This window comes from Lolium rigidum, chromosome 4 (assembly GCF_022539505.1).
Source record: "Lolium rigidum isolate FL_2022 chromosome 4, APGP_CSIRO_Lrig_0.1, whole genome shotgun sequence".
In the NCBI taxonomy this organism is placed as follows: Eukaryota; Viridiplantae; Streptophyta; class Magnoliopsida; order Poales; family Poaceae; genus Lolium; species Lolium rigidum.
In genome coordinates, this window is record NC_061511.1 from 75454894 (window position 1) to 75476716 (window position 21823).

Below are 21823 nucleotides of genomic sequence, written 5' to 3' on the forward strand. Positions count from 1 at the left end.
CAAGGTAACTTTATTTTAGATTCAGATCACATTTTTTTATTTATTTTAATCATAGTTATTGTATGTAGACCAAAATTTTCACTTTTACCGTTGTGGAGTAATAAAATTTAAGAAAATTATGTTGCTATAGACAGGTATCCTTAAAGAATCTCTATTCGAGACTACATCAGAACCCGCAACGCCATACATTACGTTAGCTATGGATTTTTCCCTTGACCATTTCTTGGCCAACATGCAAAAGTTCTCTTTTGGGACGTGAAACCCTTTTTAAAATCTTATTTTAGCATCCTTTTAAATACCTAAAATCTCATAATTAGGACATGCCATGGGTATCTATATATCAAACCGTATTGACATGTATAGTAAGTTCTGCATGTTATTTCAACGTACCGGAAATTTTAGGTCAAATATGATTACCCCGAAACCTGCATACTTAGAATGGTAACTGCCACTAAATAAATTTGTGTTGTAGAGAAATAATATGCTTCATTGCAAGCTAGAAAGATGACCGCCATTAATTGGTTGTGTGTTTTCGGTGTATATTATGGACTATAAAACCCTTACCCTCACCCTGACCATGAAGGTAGAAAACGAGGCGCGAAGAGTCCGCGACAAAGCCGATGACGTCTTAATCAAGTGTATGCTAGTGTCAAGCTCGACACCATCAGAAGATGACACACAATACATAAGACGGAGAAGGAGAATAAAAGGAATACATCGAAGTTAGGTGGAGCACATCGAAGCTTTTGGGGGTGTGGGTTTGGTGGGCGGGAGAAATCCTTGTTGGCATGCTCGACACCGACGCGGAGACGCCTGTGGGTGTCGCCCTGCCTTCTTGAAGGGCGTTGGGTGTACCTCCTCCCTAATCCCTTCCGCGTATCGGGGGAAACCCTAGGACTAGTCCGGGCAGCAGCGGCGTCGTCGTCGCTTTCCTTGTTGAAGGTGTTGTTTGATACGCGGGGCTTTGGTAGGCTAGGTGTGTGGTGGAACTACTCGGAGGGCGCAGCGGTTGCGAGTCATCTTCGTTCTTGTCGAGCTGCCATCGTTGGCATTGTTTTCTTTTTTCTTTCTTTTATGTTTCTTTGGACTTGGTTGTGCTGCGGTCCCAGCGTGCATGTTGTATCGGTTGGTTGCTATATTAATATAGCGGGGTGAAAGCCTATTTCGAGGAATAAAAGGAATACTCAAACATCACAACAAATGTGATAATCAATCTAGAGCAATTATCAACAACTATGAACAACGATCAAGAGCTATAGGTTTCTCGCTTGGAGGGTTGCACTGCTCTAAACCTACCCCCTGGAACCCTTCCAAACCATCACTAATCCTCTTCTCACGACAACAATTGCAACACTTCAAAGGCATGGCCTCGCTTGCCCTTCTTGTATCGTGGAGAATTTAGTAGTGCCCGTCAAAGATATTGTATCGTCAATTCGATTTTCGATGGAGCTTCAACGTCTCGCCGGCGCCAAAGGGCTAGCTGCTAGCTGCCCTTCTTTGAGACCCTTTGGCGCCGGCGCCAGGAATGGGTAACCTAGTTTTTCAGGCACCCGCAAAAATTCTAGTTTTTCAGCCTTTATTAGTTTTGTTGAAGGATTCTGTGTTCGTAGTACAAGAATTCTCTGCAAGACATATCATTAGGATACGCTTGGTTAACTTGGACCATTTCAGACCGCAAAATCGATCGGACCGATGGGCGCGTGTCGTGGCTACTCCCCCATGTGACTTGCACGCGTGCTCTTGCGTCACCTCCTCCTGTCCCCATCGTATATCTCCCTCCCCAAACCCATCGCCTCCTCTCCTGTAGACGACGGCGGCGGGCGGCGGCGGCGGTGCTAACTCCCCCGGAGAAATAGATCGGGGGCTGCGGCCGCGACTCGCGTCCTCCCCGGTTGACTGCTCGTATCCTCGCCCCCCTCCTTCTGCTGGTCACGCTGCCCCGGTAGACCTGGCGGGCAGGCGGTGAACCGGAGCTGCGCCCGTGCCCTACTCAGACCCCGCCGCCGCCATCACCGCCTTCGGTTTCCACCCTCCCGCCCACACGCGCCGCCATCGGTCTTTGAGGTATGAGAATTTAGTCATCCTAGTGAATATCACCCAAACCCCAACTAATTTCAGCCTCCACAGATTCCGCGCGCGGCGGCGCAGCATCATCTAGATCCGCCCCTGCTGCTTGATGCCCCTCGCTGAGCCCGCCCGTCTGCGACCCTGAGGCAACGACGAGGATGCCTGGCCTAGCCCTACCTGCCCGCGAAGCTGGGTATGCTGCCACCGCCACCCACTTAACTTAATATATGTCCTGTGCTGTGCTTGTGTTCTGCTAGTTGCTACTTGAGTTGTGTAGATTTAATTTCCTGGTGACGTCCGCTTGGATAGTCGAGTTGATCAATCTGTGTGTTTATTTAGCAGGGCACTGTTATAGCAACCCAGTAGAAAAAGTTACGTGTGATGCAAAAGTTTCCTGGTGCTGTCCGCTTGGATAGTCGAGAAACGTCGCCAGTTGATCAATCTGTGTGTTTATTTAGTAGGGAATTGTTATAGCAACCCAGTAGAAAAAGTTACGTGCGATGCAAAAGTTTCCTGGTGATGTCCGCTTGGATAGTCGAGAAACGCCGCCTGTTGATTAATTTGTGTGTTTATTTAGTAGGGCATTGTGATAGCAACACAGTAGAAAAATTTACGTGCGGTGCAAAAGTTTCCTGGTGATGTCCGCTTGGATAGCCGAGAAACATCGCCTGTTGATCAATTTGTGTGTTTATTTAGTAGGGCATTGTGGTAGCAATCCAGTAGAAAAATTTACGTGCGATGCAAGAATGGTAGTTGGACCATGGTCTCTGTCTCGTTGTCGGAAGTTTCGATTGGTGGATAGTAAAGTCCTTTTGAAAATAAATGGCTAATCCAAGAATTCATGATTGCTTACTTGGCACTCTATGCGGTGCTGCCTTGGTTGCATTTGGAAATTAGTAAATGAATATTGTCTACCGACTCGTCACTGATTGGTAACCGATGGCGGTTGGTTGCACCTGCAAACTAGTAAATGGCCAATTCTGTTTCGTGAGTTTTAATGACCCCTTACTTCAAATCTATGTGGCGCTGTACCTACCTTGGTTGTATCTAGATTTCTGGAAAATAGTTGAGTAGCTGCTTTGCAGAGATGCAACCATGTATATATGGTAGATGTTTTTTCTTGATCTTAATAGTAAGATGGGTTGATGGTATCTTCTTGTTTTGACGCTCATGCTGCTTATATGTAGGGATAACGGTTATCCCCAGTCTGCAGACCAGATGTGCCGTCAACAGTCGAGATCTCGGTTATCTCCAGATGAGCAGCTTGCTGCTGAAGAAAGTTTCGCCTTGTACTGCAAGCCAGTCGAATTGTACAATATTATTCAACGAAGATCCATTAAAAATGTATGTTTCGTCATAATTTTCTTGCCTAATAATGACATCGACTACACGTGCTTACCACTCGTAACCATCACGTGTAAGTGATTTGAGATGCCAATGATGTATCATCGATTTTTGCAGCCCTCTTTTCTGCAAAGATGCCTTCATTACAAGATACATGCAAGCCGGAAAAAGAGGTATACTCTTTGACTGTACTGTAAGAAACGAGGAAACCCATGACTTTTAAAAAAAATTGATATGTCAAAAGAGAAAAGACTGTTCCGCTTTAGAACGTATTTTATTTTATTGACATAGTAGACTTCACTACTATGTATTTTGCTTATTCCTATCGCTGTGTTGAAACCACATAGATAAGGTTTTCACTATCGGGGTTGAATCAAATTGGGAATGCTTCCAACATAGCAGTATCAAGCTGCAGAACCTAGGATCCTACCTGAGTCCAATCCAGACAGGCAAAAGAACAGCATGCTGAGTTGCTGATGGTGATGTGGCATGACTGTTGTCCTGGCAGGGGTTTCCCCATGTGTGACTCACATGAGCGAGATGCAAGTATGTCGGGGTAATGATGTTTTTGCAGATAGGCTCCTGTTGAATAGTTGGCACACTCCTGCCATGATGTGGTGTGTCCCCCCTGCTAAGTGTTAATCATTTTTTCTTTCCATTCCCATTAGGATTGCCAGCATGCCATATTTGTGTTACTGTCAGATCTGGAAACTCATGCATCTAGGTGTTCTCATTTGCCAAGTTAAGAGCATCCCCATCAGATGGTGTAAAAAAGGGGGCATTATACACCACCAACAGTGTTTTACACCACCCACTTTCTCCCTTTTTTGGACTTTTACACCACCAGTTTTTTTGGGTGCCCACCAGATGGTGTAAAATACACCACCAAGTGCCCATCAGATGGTGTAAAACCTAGGTGGTGTATATTTTCAGATTTGCAAACATATTGATGAAACTCATATCTAAATAATTCCAAAACACAAATAAAATGCAAACATACTACATATTTCATAACACAAATAGTTGATCATTATTACACAAATAGTTCATCATAAAGTTGCACACAAATCATCTCACAAATAGTCATAGTTCATCACAAATAGCTTGAACTCTTGCTTGAGGACATCTATACAAAACATAATTCTACCATTAACAAACTAGCACAAAAAGGCCGGACAGAGGAGCTGCAGGCCGGTAGGATATCAGCAGCGTCGAGGGGAGGCGGGGCGAGGCCGGCGGCGATGGGTTGACGGACGGCGACGCGAGGCGGAGCCAGTCAAGCCCCGGTCGATTCCGGCCGCACTTGGCCGCGCGGGGGCTCGCGGATGGCAGATCGCCGCCGCCCGAGCTCGTGCGGCCCCGCAGACTGCCGCAGAAGCGCCTTGGCGCGCCTTAATCCGGCCGGAATCGTGCCGCCGGGCGGTGGACTGCTACGGCCGCGACAGCTCGTTTCCCGGCCATCTCTCCTTGCGGGGACAGTCCGACGAGGTGCGTTGGGGCGAGGCGGGCGGCGGGGAAGCTATGGCTGGCCGGATTTAGGTCGAGTCGCCGGCGGTGGCGCAGCGGTCGTGCGTAGGCGGGGAGGAGATGGGCACGCGCTACGGGACAAAAGTGACGGTTGGAGGGGGCGCATGGCCGGCCGGTTGGTTTTACACCACCTCTCCAAGTGGTGTATATTTGCACCACTTGGGGCAAATATAAACCACTGGTGTAAAATTGGACCACACCCGGGACCACATTTTTTACACCTACACCATCCGATGGGAGCCATTTTTTGCACCCAAGTGGTGTATATGACAGGTTTTTTACACCTACACCATGTGATGGGGATGCTCTAAGTGAGTCCTGGTGTATTCACTCAAACTAGACTGAACAACTATAAGTTTGTGAAAAGTAGCGTAGGAAACTATGTTTTTTCAGAATATCAAACTCCATCGAATTTGTATAATGACCATACTTTGGTGTACACTGTACACACGCACAATGCGAAGTAATGTTGGCTAAGATCATCAAGTTAATAAATGTCACCTCAGGTGTCGCTAATGTGGCCCTGCCTGCGATCCTCACATTGGATGTTAGTTTTCTAATTTACACCTCTTTGCAATAGTATTGTGCTAATCTTCTTGTACAAAACCTAATTTTCCTCTTTAAGCTAGTAGTAGCATCAAAGCCTTTAGGTAGACACTATGTATTGAAATGAAAGATCACTTATTATTTATTCAGAAAATAACAAGTGTTTCTTACAATGCAACAATGCAAGTAATTGTCCATAATAAATCGATAGAAGCGGTAGAACTGTATATAGATTCCAATTGTATTCTACATTCTTTTGCAATAATTCCAACCATATTATTATTCTACCAAATTAAGCATGCAACTACTTTCGGCTAGTTCTGTTCGATCAAGGATGGTGCATTCATAGATTATGACAGCCTGTACAACGTAGTGAGCTTCTTATTCGCGAATTTAGAATGTTTATATGTGAAAATTTGTTTTATTTTATACAAATATTAGTATTGGCTTTTGCCTTAATGCAGATAATAAATACATGTCCAGTTTATGTACACAAATTGCCCATCTGCTAAGGCAAGCAATTGCCCTAAATTTGCACAAATTTAAGATTAACACATAAGGTCATGGTCCACCAAAGACAATCATGTTCTCAACTCTGTCCAGTGGTTGGAGCAACAACCCAAATATATTTATGTTTGGTATTTTACGACTTCAGCGTTTGTTAGGCATATTTGATTTAGAGCTAGATTGCTACTGCCTCTACGCTGTAATAGAAGATGAAATGGGTTTGTCCAGACAATGGCCAAGAATTAAGTTATTTTAGTTGTAATATCCTGTGTTATACTTCGTACTAACTGCTATTGAATCGAACCTTGTCTGTTACATCATGCAAATACTGACCAGTGTTTTTTCTGATGTAGGATTCAGATAACTGTATCACTTTCTCGAGGTGCAAATACTGAGTGGCCAGAACAGAATGCTTTCCCTCTTTATGTTCTTTTAGCTACTCCTACCACAAATATCTCGCTTGAAGGGGTAAGTCTACCATATTTTAGTTCCGTGCAACATTTTATACCAAATGATCTCTTATCTCATTGAGGGCATCATGTTTCACAGCATTCTCCGATATATCGATTCAGTCGGGCTTGTTTGCTTACGTCTTTTAGTGAATCTGGTAATGAAGATCACACCAAAGCTACATTCACTATTCCAGATGTCAAGAATTTAACAACCTCCCGAGCTTGCAACCTTAACATTATCCTTATCAGTTGTGGTATGGTGTGCATCATCTGTGATTATTTCTGGTTTACGTTTCTTCACCACCGTAACATGATTCCTTTTTTAGTTTCAGAAGGGCAAGTGGGAGAAAATATTGGGGAAAATAATTGCACTGGGGACAATGTGGAAGGCTCTGCTCTCCAAAGTAAGTTTGTGATAAGCATTTTCTGAACAGTTACGAGAATAAGCTATAAGTGCAACTAAGACATTAAGAGGCATTGTTTTGAATGCTACAAGTATACCGAGCCAAGTCCTCAAATTTCAACCATTGTCTGTTGTGTACACCTCTGCTGCGTAGATTATAGGGATGGTTCACCGGCGGGCGAGGGCGTCGCCTGCGGGTTGGTGCCGTGACCGGTGAGTTGAGAAGATATTGGGGGTAGATCAGAGAAATTAGAGAGGTAGGGATTAGCAATTGGAAGATTGGGGGTTTATTACTGCTTGATCCAAAACACACGGGATACACATCCTCTTATAGGAGGATCAACGTCAGGAGGCCTGATGCAAACCTACTAGGACTAGTAGTAGTATTTGACTTTTTTCGATAAAGGGAATATATTAATATCAAAACGATACCAATTACACCCAGCCTCTGCAACAACGCACCACCCTAATGGCACTACGGATGCACACAGCCAAAAGAAAGAAAAGAAAACTAAGAAACAAAAGTCCCGCTACGAGTATCTCGGGCCTAACAACAGCAATACATCCACCGCCAAGAAAACACCGAAATACGAGAATCTCCAAAAACGACGCCTCCAAGAAGGGAACAGGTGCGCGAACACCATCGTCGTCCGATCAACGATCTTAGGTTTTCACCACGAAGATAGTCCCCGCTCTCAAAACAATGCCTCCAACAAGGTCATTGCCGGGCACAACCGATTAAGGCCGGACCTTGGGTTTTCACCACGAAAGGTAGGACTGCGAACTTCACTGTGTTGTCGCCCCAGCTTTCATACCGCTGCTGTGAAGCCCGGAACACCAAGCAAGTCCCTCAACAACGCGGAGACTTGAACCTCCCTTAGCTAGTCCTCCCATCCGGCCTTCATGAACTTCTCTTCTTCCGACTTTCATCATGGATCCATAGTCACTTGATGTCAACATAGAAAAAGAGCTTCGCGCCGCTCTCTCCAGAACCAATCGGTCAGAATAAAAGCATGGGTGTGCACGACCGAATACCACCGATCCAGCAAACTCCAGGCAAAAAGCACTGTTACATTCGCCGGCGGAGCCTTCCGGAACTCAACACTCCGGCTAGATCACGAGTCCGGAGCCTCCGTGAGGTCTTCCTCTTCACGCAAGAGAGACCCTAGGACCACCGCCTTTATTCAGGTCGGACCCCCACGTCGACGACCATCCCGGGCTGGCCACTCCAACCCTCCACCGGCGACTCCGTCGCCGGCCTTCCAGCATCTCCATCTCGCCGCCGGAACGCGGTGATAGATCGATAGATCCACCACCACCAACCGCGAGCCAACCCTCTCCGGCGAAGAAGAGGGCCACCTCCACCGTCTTACCCAAGGCTGCTGCCCGGGCGACCTCGTGTCGCGGGTGAAGCCCGAGATCGCCTCCACTCACCGGCGAGAGGCGGGGGGAGGTGGCGCAGGCCATGAGCACGGCCGCCGCCCGCCACCAGCCCCTGTCGGAGTGCTGCGGAGAGCCGACGGGAGGAGGAGGCCGCAGCGGCTGGCCGCCGCCGCCCATCCCAACCGCGCCGGCCGAGGAGAGCCGACGGGAGAAGGGGCGCAGCGCGGGCGGCCGCCGCCCAACCCATCCGCGCGCCCGCCATGCGTCGAGGAAGGGGATCCGGCCGCCGTCCACCAGGCGTCGACGAGGAAGGGCCCCCGCCGCCGCCACGCCCCGAGGGTCTTTGCCCCGGCGGCGCTAAAGGCGGCGGCGGCGTTTAGGGCTGGGGAGTTACGGGAGGCTGGGGAGTTACGGGAGGCTGACCAACAGGATGATGGTGTCGCACCAGTAGTATTTGACTAGGACTCTTCTTTGACTCTGACACAAAATAACTCAATACGGCTAGATTATTGCAGTAATTGACCTAGACTACAATTATGGAAGCTACTGCCAACTGCTACCATCTATACTACTAACGCCACGACATCGTCAGAGAGCAAAAATGGAAGAATCCTAGAGGCCCCTTACTAAAATTGCATGTATAGGTGTCTCTTTACGTTGTATGATGAACATTTTGAGCTTTCACATAGTTTTTGGATAGTATATGCCTATATGGTCTAGTTTGAGATTATTTAGGGTGTACCGCCACTAGCTGGCCACAAGGAGAATCATATGGCTAATGTTCATTAAACATTGGATGATCAATTTTTGATGGGGAATTTAGATATTCTCCTTTGTGGGGATCCTTTTTGTCAGCTACCATTAGGCAGTATAGGTTAACACATGTTCCTTCTAAAAATAAGTGTAAAGAACACTTCTTTTCTCACACGCCCCGAAAAGCATGTTGTGAGGAGAACGTTAAGTGTAAAAAACACATTGAACTCAGAAACCAGTTATGATTTTTTAGTCTTGTTGAGTGCAACTGCTTACTATCATCTATTTGATGCATTTGGCAGAGCTTGAAGGCAAATGTTTCTGGGGTAAAATACCAATTGATTTGCTTGGTTCGTCTTTGGAGAATTGTGTAACTTTGAACTTGGGACATACAGTGGAGTTGGCTTCTGCAGTTAGTATGAGCCCAAGCTTCTTAGAGGTATGTCAGTTGAACTTCCCCATAGTTTATGGCTTGATGTTCTTATTATGTGCTACAACTTTTCTATATTATTTAACCATAGTATTGATGAAGTGCAGCCCTTTGCAGCACCTGAAGCTTGTTTCTGCCTAAATAAACTACCTTAGCCACATGTACTTTGATTATTGATTATTGATGATCCACCCCATTTACTTAGTTTTCTTGAAGGCCAGAGTGTTTGTAATTAGCACATCCTGAATTGTGAAATTAGAGGTAGGGCAGTTTGTATCATTGTAACAGAAACTATTATAAGATCATCTCAAGAGTAAATAATGGAATCTGTAGTTTATGGAAGTTCCAGTGATTTCGGAAATGTGTTCTCCTTCAGTTGTTCCTCAGATTTGGCTATTTATTTTATCTTTAATAGAACTTCAAAACTAAGAGAAAGGAGTTGCTGCCAATTTTACTTCCGTATGTAGGTTGACCTATACATGTCTTCTGTTTGTTACATGCAGCCAAAACTTCTAGAGCAGGACAGCTGCTTGACATTTTGCTCTCATAAGGTTGATGCTACGGTAAGATGATTCTTGTTCATTTGTTTTAATCTAATCATTGGTTCTGTACTTAAGGGGGGCAAGCATTGCTGATATAAGATGGCAAACCCTTTTATAGCACAAGTTCTGTCAGTTACTTCCATAGCTTCTCTGAATTTGGTAATATTGTTGCAGGGTTCATATCAACTCCAAGTAGCCATATCTGCTCAAGAGGCTGGTGCAAGAGACATGTCTGAATCTCCATATAGTAGTTACTCATACAGTGGTGTCCCACCTTCATCATTACCACATATTATAAGGTAAGGCTACTATATATGGCTCTTTATTGTAAACTAGGAAAATTGCCTGTGTGTTGCAACGGGAGATATTTTATTAAAATGTTATCACAACAGCGGAAATTAAGCATGTAAGGAAACATGAGAGGATTGTGTGTGTTTTGACCTCCTCACCGCATCCTATTGACGCCCCTAAATTTCGCTCACCTCATCCTATGTGTCGCCCTTAAATTTCACTTTGACATGCTTAGATAGCCCAATCCTCTTAGGATTTAGGAGGACTTGCCCTGTGATATGCTTAGATTCTGCTGCTGCTGCCTATCGCTCTGTGCCGTCATTCCTATCATCCTTTGTGTATCATCAATCTAACCTATGGAAGATCCAATTTTTTTTTAAGAGATCAAACATCATGTATTCCTTCACCCTGGTGACCGCTTCACTGTGAAGAACGGTACAATCAATTTGACTGAGGTTCACCTTGGGATATCTTGAAATTCCACGTTGGTAATTAAGGACTCAATGAGGGGCTTCTTGAATTTTATTTGAAGCGTTAGAACCATTTTATTTATATTTTATTTTCAGCATCAATAATTAATAAGCTGTATTCACAAGTATAGCAAATATAGAGTATAGACAACACAGATAGAATGCAATTTTGAACTTTGAAGGGTTGCAGTTCGCAAGAGATTGGAGTCTAATTATATTGGGAAGCTAGATAGTACCAAAACATTTACACGTCGTGTCAGTTTGCTGTCACGTGAGGTTCAGAAGTCAGACATAGCAAAGGTTGCAGTCCAGATTGGTGCATGGAGTGAGCGGACGTGGCTGCGAATTTTTTTTTGTGCCCAGCACAACCTCTGTATCATCCTGTCCAGCCTGCAGCCTGTGGCCCCATCTCGGACTCCTTAAAACCACGCGAAGGGATGTCGATGCTACTCTGTTTCTCTGTCCCTCCTGTAGGTTTGGGTTTGATTTTTTCCCCCAAATCCACAGGACTACGTGAGCAGTGAGGCTGCATCGGGCACGTGGATAGCCAGGCCAGGGGCTGCGCCGTAGTCTCGCCATGGAGGTCCCGACGCATCCGCCGCGGAAATCAGGGGTGCGTGGTCGGGGGGGGGGGTGACCGCAGCTATTGCATGTGAAGACTGCCGTGGAGGTGTGGGTTGCTCTGGGAGCCTCGCCGTGGAGGGCGCGATGTGACGCATCGGCCGTGGGGTTCGACGGGAGACCACAGCCAGGCGAGGGACTGCGCCGGGCGTCCTCACCGTTGAGGGCTGGGCCGCGGACCGTACGGACAAACTATTTTTTCACTTAAGCGGTGGCAGACACTGTAATATTCCCAAACTCTCAGGGGTAAAATCGGAAAATGGACGAGAAGCCTTATTGCTTTTATTATTATATATTCCTCTAATATTTGATATAGATATAGATGTCTGAAAGAGTAGGTATATAAATGGAGTCAGTATATCAAATTTCAACAAATGCCTAGTGATGGGGTTTTGGCTTCTGGAACAGATGCTGGACTCTTGTGAAAGCTCCTAGCCAAAGCCTGGCTGACCTAGCGTGCCTGGCCAGATCTTTTTATGACACTTTGCTTTTACTTTCACCTTTACAAATAGATTTGCATTTTGATAAAGCCAAGTAAACAAATAAAAGTTTTCTTTCACAGGTTAAGAGCTGGTAATGTGCTTTTCAACTTCAAGTACTACAACAATACTATGCAAAAAACCGAAGGTTCTTCTCTTACACAAACATTTGGGATCATGCGCTTTTTCAGTTTCACTCACATTCATTTGCTTCATGTATCGACTTGGGTAACGTAAATTAACTAGATGTGTAAGATATTTAGTAATATCAGTATGTTATGTTACTCTTTACAATATCAACCATCTCCTTTTGACTAAATTATGTGTTTATTTCTATAATCAAGTTTTGTGTGATTAACATAAACTGAAAATTCATTATATTTCATTGAACAAATGTTATTAATGAAAATGCTTGTACATAAAACAGAAAGCACACACCTTTGAGATGATTTGTAACATTTCAATAGATTAGTGTAATGTTGAAATTGGAATCCAAGGACTTCGTTGTGAATACTGATAATGTAAAAGATCTGGTTTAGAGGCTTTGAAATTACCTATGTTCAGTTCTGCATCTCACTGATTGACATTTTGTGGGTAAAAAACTCAGATAATTTCTGTCTGCTTCATGGTTCGTTGCTTCTTTATCTTAATTTTCAAGAAATTAGCTCTTTTAATTTTCTGTTTCTTATATTGATCCCTTCTTGCCAGTCACTGAAGATTTTGCTTGCCCCTTCTGCTTGGTGAAGTGTGGAAGCTATAAGGTAAAGTTTAAAGCAAAGTTGCATTCATGTCATATTTTCTGAAATGTCACACGGTACTGCAAAGGGCTGGTTGATCATTTCACCTTATACAGTTAGGATAAAATCATTTTTTTTTGTTTTACTCCATTGGATTGTTGATGTTTTCTTGTCCTTTGGTGATGAAATTTAGATTGTGTTTTCTGTGTACATATCCTTTATTATTTCTTATGGAACAATCTCTGTGCACATTTTATCAAGACACATCCCTAATGTTGTGATTCTGGTGATAATAGGGTCTCGGGTGTCACCTGAATTCATCGCATGACCTATTCCACTTCGAGTTTTGGGTTGGTATACCGCCAAAATTTCCATCACAAAATCTTATTTAATCGTTGTCATAGTTTGATTGTTAGCTTGTTCTATGTTCACACAGATATCTGAAGAATACCAGGCTGTGAATGTTAGTCTGAAGATTGATGCCTGGAGAACAGAGGTAAATTAGTGACATAGAACTCCCAAGTTTGTCGATAATAAATGATAGAATTAGTCACTGATAGATGGTTGAACCGAGTGTTAATTTTAGCATGCTATGACTTGATTTCTGGGGACGGATTTTTTACGAGAGTATTAATTGGTGAATGTGAGGTACACAAAACCCTATGGGGCTGCATTACCCTGATGAGGAATCATCAATGATTATACTTTCCAAGGAGATGAAATATCAGAGCATGGACCCAGCCAAACTGGTCTTACATGTAGATCTTGAAAGATGATTATTGTATACATCTTTCTTGGCCTACTGGGGTAATAGTCTTTATGGTTTCTTGTGGTACACTAGCACATCTTTCAATGTCACCGTATGTGTATTTTTAGGTATATTGGTTAGCTCATGATGTCTAGGGCAACTCTGTAACTGTGCTACTGTGTGCACACATAGTTGCCCAGTAGTCAGCAAGAATGTGTGCATAGCACAATGTGTTTCTAGCACAGGTTCTTAAATCCATCAGCTTTAATTTTACCCAGTGGTTCAAATAAAATATTTTTGCACATATGAGATCTACTTGTTCACACCATTGATGTTCACATTAATGATCTTCAACTTCACTTTACACATCCATTTAGCAAGTTTTCTCTCTATCTACTGCCTGCACATCTATACTCTATAGAGCAGTTGAGAATTTTATACACATACCCCACAAATTACATAAGGGACTCTGTACAATTGAGAAATTTTAAAGATCTCATCTGAACCCAAGCCAGATAGTGTAGACACTGTGCCACATCTCATTAGCTTCAGTTATGGTGTGGGCCTGAAGAAGATACTGAACCTGAATAGTCATGGGGAACTCACCTTTTCCATATATGATAGCATCACACCTCGTGAGAGGATAGGAAGAGAACACGAAGTACCGAACATGGCACCGCTCGTTGTTCTCCTACCACCACAGCCAAATTAACATTAAGCATCTCAGAAAGCCGACCGCGAGCTCTTTCAGAAAGAAATGTTGCAACCAAAAAACACCTGGGGAGCAAAATACTACTGACCTCGACAGAAGGCTGTGGCATCTCCTCCACCTCACCTTTCTTGTCGTTCTCCTGCCATCACAACCAAACGACCATCAAGTATTTCACAAAACCCAAGAAATCCACATTTCTACCTCCCCATCCCAGCCATCGTAGAAATAATCGAACAGCCAAACCAATCCCTATTAAGACACTAGTGCCAAACAAGGCCTAGCGGTTTCCTTTTTCTGAATGAATCACAAAACTGTACTGTACGTGAGAACAAATAATCACCTCCGCAGAAGCCTGTGGCATCTCTTCATGTCCTCCTGTGGCATCTCCTCTCTTCAACCTTCTTCTCACCCTTCTCCTGCCACCGCAAGCAAACGACTATTAAGCACTAATGACCATTGGCTGCTTAAATCCCGTATAGTGGAATCGAAATAAAGCAACACCGACCAGAAAACCCTAGATGAGAGGTGGCTGGCCGGCTGAGTAAAATCGAAACACCGACCCAAGCGCAGAGAAAACAATCGCAACTCCCCCCAAGACACCAAAATGGCCAGCAAGCGGCAGCTCCAAGGGACAAGACATACTAAGTACGGCCCTCCGTTACCTGTATGGCGGTGGCTGGAGTTCTGCGCAGCCTGCCCCGGCTGGGCTTCCTGCTGCCCCGCTTGGGCGGCATCCTCGTGGTGCCAGCGCGCGGTGGCTTGAATCGGAAGAATTGCTGGGTGTAGAGTGATGAGAGGAAGAGCTTGGGTCGGTTCGGTCTGCAAAGCTGCTCCTAATCCCTAATCAATTGATACATACCAGCCATATCTGTATGCCGGGTGAGGCCGAAAAATCAAGCACACGACCAAAATCACTTCCCATCTCCGCTGGCCACCTCTTGTCACAGCAATGACCAAGTCAGGAGATCACGTGTGACTACGAAGGAGGGAAAGCCTAAATACAAATGTTAAGTGTCTTGTCTTTGTGATGTGCCCAATAAGAATATCATTTAGTTTTCAGGTAATTAGATTCCCACTTTCGCTCTTAGCCTTTTGTTTTGCTTTCTTGAATGCAGAGGCCATGGCTGCACCCATGGTGCCTCTTATTAATAATCAACTCATGCTTCCCTGCGCAGAATCTGCTTTGCATATTAACTCTATGAATAGCATATATTGATTTGAATTGAAGCATTCTGTTTAGTTCTAGAACTAAGAATCCCTATTATTTCCAGCTTGTGGCTGAGGGAGTTGATCCAAGACATCAAACATTTTCCTACTGGTAGGCTCCTTTTCTCCATTTCATGATGCTATATTCTTTGTTTCATCATGCTAACTGTGTTGCATTGCATCAGCTCAAGGTTTAAGAAGCGTAGAAGGTTGGGAACCACAGCTGCGAAAATAAGCAATGTGCATCCCCATATCATGGATTTGGATTCAGCTTCACCAAAAGAGGCCCAGGCAGGGTCAGAAAACGACTTTGTGCCGAGGGAGGACGATGGTACACTCTTATCTTATGATTCTCTTTCATTTTTTTTCTTTCCTAGCAACCATTTTTCTGGTCCTAGACTAATTCATTCATACAGTTGGGCAAAACCCGTCAAGTTTCTTATAAACTTTCTTTTATGGTATATTCAGAATATGCCAGTTATTTTTTGTTGGATGCACATCATTGAGAAGTTCTGCATGCTGTTTTGAATATGAAGCACTCAAACATTTAGACCCTTACGTTAGGCACAGATTATTAAACTGTTGTTTTATTATACCTGAACATCTCAAACACTAGAAATCTTTTCCCATTAAACAGATTATGTCAGCAGATCACATTTTTATTTTTGGGAACACAAATAGTTTCAGAACTTACCACTTCGAAATATATACTTTAGGCTAGGGAACAAGCTGTTTGACTAGTTTCTCATGGCATTGTGTTGTTCTGTAAGCTTGTCTACAATAAATCTTACTCCCAATTTATTTCTCTTCACCATTTCCTGCATGTATGTACAAGTTTAGGCAAATTTAGAGCACCAATCTAATGTCCCTACAAAACAGAAAATGGGAACATTTAAGTCCAAAAGAACAAGACCTAGCTTAAATGAAAAAATGTGAAAAACATACTACCTCTGTAATCTAGTAGAAATAAGATTAGTATTTGTGTTCAAGTCTGTTTTGATAGCTTTGTAAAAGAGCAGTTTTGTAATATTTTCCAGCTGTTACAAGCTGGATTTACTGTAATTGACCTACTGTTCAGGGAATAGTAACTGACCTAGAAAGCCTATATAAGGTTGTATCCCCTTTGTAAGAAAGCCAAGAATGTAGTGCATTGAGAAGAATAAATATGCTTCATCTCTTGTGTGTGTGCGTGCATGCGCGCGAGTGTGTGAGACACTAACGTACCAAGAGAAAGAGAGGGAGTGTGTGAAGCACATCAAGACAGAACTGTGTGTGTGTGTGTGTGTGTGTGTGTGTGAAGCACATCTCTTTAGAAAGAGGGAGTCCTTGGTGGGAGCTTGTAGCTAGCTCTAACAGACTCTTCATCATCATTAACTTCATCTCCTTGATTAATGATCTGAGAACAGATAGACATCTGGAAGGGAGACACTTAAACCCTTCATTGTTAAGAATTCACATAGTATATCCTGAGCAGAAGAGAGGAACTCAAGATTCTTGACACCATATTGTTTGAACATAGCATAGAAAAGGCCAGATGTGCTATTCTGTAGCCAAAAGCCACCGTCTATGATGTATAACTTAGGATCAGTACTGAAATTCATATTTCAAATGGAAGCAGCATGCCGAAGAACTGCTTGCCAGTCCATGGTGAAGCTTGAGAGTTCATAGATTTAATTATTTGTTGGCATTGGTGTGAATGAGAGTGAATGGCATAACATTTGAAGTTGCTGAAACTCAGTTTTTAAGTAAAGCATCTGAGCTTGTTACAGATGTCAACAGCTAGAGAGCCATGTGTTAAGGACACCAACTTCAACCATCTTCCACATTCAGTTGGTGGCTTAAGCTAACTAGCTCTCCAAGCTCAACTCTTGATCTTATAGACTGTGGGACATATCCATGCAAACAATCCCCATCAAAATCTCCCATAAAAGGTCCCCACCACAATTGGTTGATCGAAACAACTGACTGAACTGGTAGTAATTTCGCATATAGTGCAATAAGGGAGTGTTGATGTACTGACGGTGACCTACTGATAAGAATAAGATCACCATCCTGCAGTAGCCTGTACACAATGTCACCAATTTCTAGCTGATTTGCCGTCCAAACATAAGTTAGTCCATTGGGCCGAGTGACTAGTACCTCCTTGGCAAGAAGTTGAAGGTTGCACTTCAAATTTATGCTTTTGAAGTTGTAAGAATTAACATGTTCAGATTAAAACAGCCAAGTTCGTAGCTAAATGCATATCCATGTGAACAATCCCCATCAGAAAGTTTTATTCTTACTAATATCTCATTTCTATTGTCTAAAATTTTCAGATATTTCTGTAGCACGTGCTTCTGTTGATCCTGCTCACTCAGTACATGGTAGCAATCTTTCACCACCTACAGTACTACAGTTTGGGAAAACAAGGAAGCTATCTGCGGAACGAGCTGATCCCAGAAAGTAGGCCTTCTATTTATATGCCAATATATGTTATGCATCTTACGATTGAAAGTGTGAAAATAACTTTTTATGCACATAATATCTGGCAGCCGGCAACTCTTGCAGAAACGTCAGTTCTTTCACTCTCACAGGGCACAGGTGTGTGGATTACAAAAATCGTTCATCCTTCTCATTGGATTGTTGTATTTCTCATACTTGTTTGCATCATGACCTATTGCTGTTTGGTGCATGCATTGTTATGGTTTTGTGATAATTACATAATTCCTGTACTTTTGTGATATTACATAATTCCTGTACAGGCTTAGTATTCTGTATTCCCATCTTGTTTTCTGGGTGCCTGGTCTGCAGTTAAACATCTGGTACAGAGAAATAATCATTTCGGCCTGTAATTTAGTATTTGAATCTGATGCTGATTTCTGGTAGAGCTCTAAAATGTCAGGTTCCATCTCCTTAGAGGGTGCTGCCAAGCAGTACTCGTCTCCATTCCTTGTTAGCTGAAACCATGATTTCCGGAAAAGATGTTTTGTTTTCTCTTCTCTTTGGAAGAGCTGAAATTGATGTTTACGCAGCTGACTTGGTTGCGCTCAGTTATAAAGAAAGGTGGCTAAGCAGATACGTTTATCATCTTGTTTACTCATGTGCCTCTTATACCAGCCAGTTTGGTGGGTATAGTTTAATATTGGAGGGTGAAACCAGTGTGCCAAGCTGTTCACAACTTCAGTTGACAAAAAATTCTTCATGTCGGAAAACGTTTTGCCTCTTTCCAACTTTCTTGGTCTGCATCATTGAGCTATGTACTCCAGTCTTCATTGTCTTGGTAAATATTGTTGCATATGCTCGTCACTCGGTTATTGCAATGTACCTACTTATGTCTTGTTTTATTTAATTTTTAGTGATATAATTTTTTGTTATTATGACTCCGTAGTATCTACAAATTTTTCCTGCATTTGAGATCTAGCTTGACTGGATTTACTTATTCTGTAGCCAATGGCAGTGGAACAAGTTTTCTCAGATCGTGATAGTGAAGATGAAGTGGATGATGACATCGCCGACTTTGAAGATAGGAGGGTAAGATACAATAATATTTTTGCTCAGAAACATGCTGTTGCCAAGACCTGAGCCTGAGTCAGTCTCTCTAACAATTTGTTCCAGTCAGTGTCTTTCTAACAATTTGTTCCAGTCAGTGTCTTTCTAAAAAAAATCCAGTCAGTGTCTCTCTAACAATTTGTTTTAGACATTCTCTATCTTTTGAGATTACCATCTTTATTGGGTTGCAGATGCTTGATGATTTTGTTGATGTCACAAAAGACGAGAAGCTTATTATGCATATGTGGAATTCATTTGTTCGAAAACAAAGGTCAGCTGCATTGTTCCAACTTCAAGCATGTAATTTCACATATAAAAGTCGAAACTAGCATTGGACATATCTTTCTATGATTTCAGTTGTACTGTTGTAGTCAACTTTGGCATTTGAAAACTCGACGTACCAAAGCCTCAGTATATTTCATGCATAGTATCGTGTTTCCAGACACAAGGGTATCATTGTGTCTTTGTCTTGTACCTAACATTAATTTTCATAATTCTTTTCACTTTGATGATTGTCGCAGGGCTGCTTTGGCAGTTTTTTCTTGTGTGTCTAGCATTTTGTTTTGTTTATCTACTTTATTGTTTTATTCCTGCACAACATGATACTCTATTGATCATTTTTGTTCCATTTTATTGTGTTCTTGCCGTAGCAAGAGGCAGGTGGCTTCAAAACATGTTACAAGAGTATAAAACATTTGTCGTGGAGAGTAGACTGCAAAATTGTTTGTTTTGATGATATTTGTAGCAGGCAGATTGCGTGATACAGCAATTTTGTTTGCCGGTACCAATTGAACCCTATATGTCCAATTCTCTTACTAAAAGGCTAAATTACAGGGTGCTAGCGGATGGTCATATTCCTTGGGCCTGCGAGGCATTTTCCCGGCTTCATGGACAACAACTTGTACAGAACACTTCTCTCCTATGGTGGGTTGCCGAGTTATAGTCCCTTTAATATTAATTAACATCTCGTGGTTGCCTTCAACACCTGTGGAAGAACCTTTTGTGCCGATCATTCCTGCACAATTGCTCATTTGACTTGTGATTTTCTTGCTGGGTGAACAGGTGCTGGCGTTTCCTTATGATCAAACTGTGGAACCACAGTCTACTAGATGCCCGTGCCATGAACACCTGCAACACAATTCTTGAAGGGTACCAAAAGGAAAGCTTGGATCCCAAGAAAATTTGAGGCAAGCAAAGTGCATTGGTACTGCTTTTGGGTGGCCATTCCTTCAAACCAAATAGATGTTTGGAGGAAGCTTTAAGAGCAGCTTAAACAGAGGCAAAAACTTCACCTGAGGCCATTGCGTCATTGAGCACAGTATCCGATTCTATTTATTGATCAATCTGTTGAAAGCTGTAAAAATCTGGATGGGATGTGTTTACATGAATTGTTGTTCGTCATATACTGCGGTGTGGGCATGTTCTTTGATTTCAGGGTCTTAGAACTTGTATGTATGTTGTATGGTCTGCTGACTTGAATAAGTGTTCCCATGGCTTTTCACTATACGAGACTGTTAAAGATCCCTCATGGAACAATGCACTTCTGTCTGCCAGTTAACACAACGAGATTTAAGGGCAACTGACCTTGGTCAGCGTGGATAGGAGGAGGGAAAACAAGGGAAAACCCATCCTAGCGACCTGATGTGTGTGGATTGACCCATTCCAAGACCAAAATTTCGGTTGGGAATGCGTATACTCCCGCTTCTGTCCCGGGCTGCTTGACAGCGTTTCACCTTTTGCGTGTGTGCTAGTACTAGCGGGCAGTGTTGCTCTATTTGAAGAAAGTGACTGCGCCTGCTGAGCCACACCTCTCTTGCCATTGCCACCTAGAGGCCTTCATGTCCCCATACCTCCAACAACTCTGTTTGGCCATGGGCAACGGGTGGTTGTTTAGGAGGACGAAGAACGACGACGAGGCTAGGACCTCGCAGACCAAGGCGAAGCCTCATCACAACCGCGTCTAAGTCAGTTTGGATGTGGCATGGGCTCTCCACCGCACCTGGGCTGACATCCACCTCTTGCGTTTGGCTCCTCAATGCATGGAGGATGCCCGTGCCGCGCTGCCGTGTGAAGGACGAGCCCGGCAGGACGATTAGGTGTCGTCTACGCCCTCAAGTCGTCCACATGGGACACATTCGAGCGTTTGGAGTGGGACTTGTGGCGCCGCGCAAGGTTCCTCGGAGCCTTCCAGTGGGACTACGGCGAGGCCTCGGCCGTGAAGGTGTAAGAGGAGCAGGTCGAGATGGGCCATTTTTCTGGCAAGGAGGTGTGGGACGACACCGCTGAGGCGGTTACCTCCGCCTCCTCGCATGGGAGGAGAAAGCAAGGCACAGAGCTTGGACGGGGAGCTCCCGTTCCAACTAGAAGATTTGTCCGAGGAGGAGGTGAAAGGACACAGATGCCACCTAGAGGGAGGGGGTGAATAGGCGGTTAAAAAGTTTTGAAACGACGAGATGTCGCCTAGAGGGGGGCGAATAGGCGTTTTAAAAACTATTACAAATTTGGCTTGTAAGAATGCGGAATTAAACTAACATTTATTTTACAAGCATAAAACCGAAATATGCTAGGCTCAACTAAGTGCAACAACAACAACAACTAAGATACAACAACAACTAAGATACGCAAGATAGACACAAGATATATGTAGCACAAGTGATAGCAAGATATATGTACTTCAAGCACGATGGCTATCACAAGGAAAGTAAACTCGGGTATAGAGATAATCGAGGCACGCGGAGACGAAGATGTATTCCCGTGTTCCCCCACACAAGGTGAGGTACGTCACGTTGGAGAGATGTGGGCTACCACGAAGGTATCCCGAACGCCACGAAGGCTCACCTTCTTCTCCAAGCCAATACCACGAAGGACAAAGGCCTCCCCCCTATGGCTAGCTTTTTCTCCACTCCGGAGATGGCAAGCTCCACAACCACTTCACAAGCTCCACGAAGGAGAAGCCCGTGCCTCTTCACAATCTTCCACGAAGAGGTCACGGGAGCACCAACCGCCAAGCCAACTAGGAGGTCACCCCACCAAGAGTAACAAGCTCACGATTTCTCACTCGAACTAATCGCATTGGA

At 43.8% G+C, this 21823-nt stretch overlaps 1 protein-coding gene across 2 annotated transcripts; it reads left to right on the top strand.

Moving 5' to 3' along the window:
- Positions 1–2131: 2131 nt before the first annotated feature.
- LOC124647550 (polycomb group protein EMF2B) lies at positions 2132–20272 on the top strand. Of its 2 annotated transcripts, none has more exons than XM_047187471.1 (21): positions 2132–2260; positions 3255–3411; positions 3529–3584; positions 6345–6459; positions 6541–6697; positions 6770–6847; positions 9285–9421; positions 9916–9975; positions 10129–10253; positions 11899–11963; positions 12524–12576; positions 12849–12902; positions 12989–13048; positions 15284–15330; positions 15404–15549; positions 17534–17660; positions 17750–17798; positions 18645–18728; positions 18938–19017; positions 19581–19670; positions 19809–20272. In XM_047187471.1, exons 1-21 carry the CDS (start codon positions 2226–2228, stop codon positions 19930–19932), a joined length of 1899 nt encoding a protein of 632 aa, XP_047043427.1. In that variant the 5' UTR covers positions 2132–2225; the 3' UTR covers positions 19933–20272. The 2 variants fall into 2 exon arrangements, with proteins under 2 accessions (XP_047043427.1, XP_047043428.1); XM_047187472.1 differs by having other exon boundaries at positions 6776–6847.
- The last annotated feature ends 1551 nt before the right edge of the window (positions 20273–21823 follow it).

Excerpts from the sequence above, each read along its gene's own strand:
- LOC124647550 (XM_047187471.1), top strand. The coding sequence starts at position 2,226 with ATGCCTGGCCTAGCCCTACCTGCCCGCGAAGCTGG. Across the intron at positions 3,412-3,528 it reads AACGAAGATCCATTAAAAAT|CCCTCTTTTCTGCAAAGATG; the intron begins GTATGTTTCGTC and ends CGATTTTTGCAG. Across the intron at positions 17,799-18,644 it reads TTCACTCTCACAGGGCACAG|CCAATGGCAGTGGAACAAGT; the intron begins GTGTGTGGATTA and ends CTTATTCTGTAG.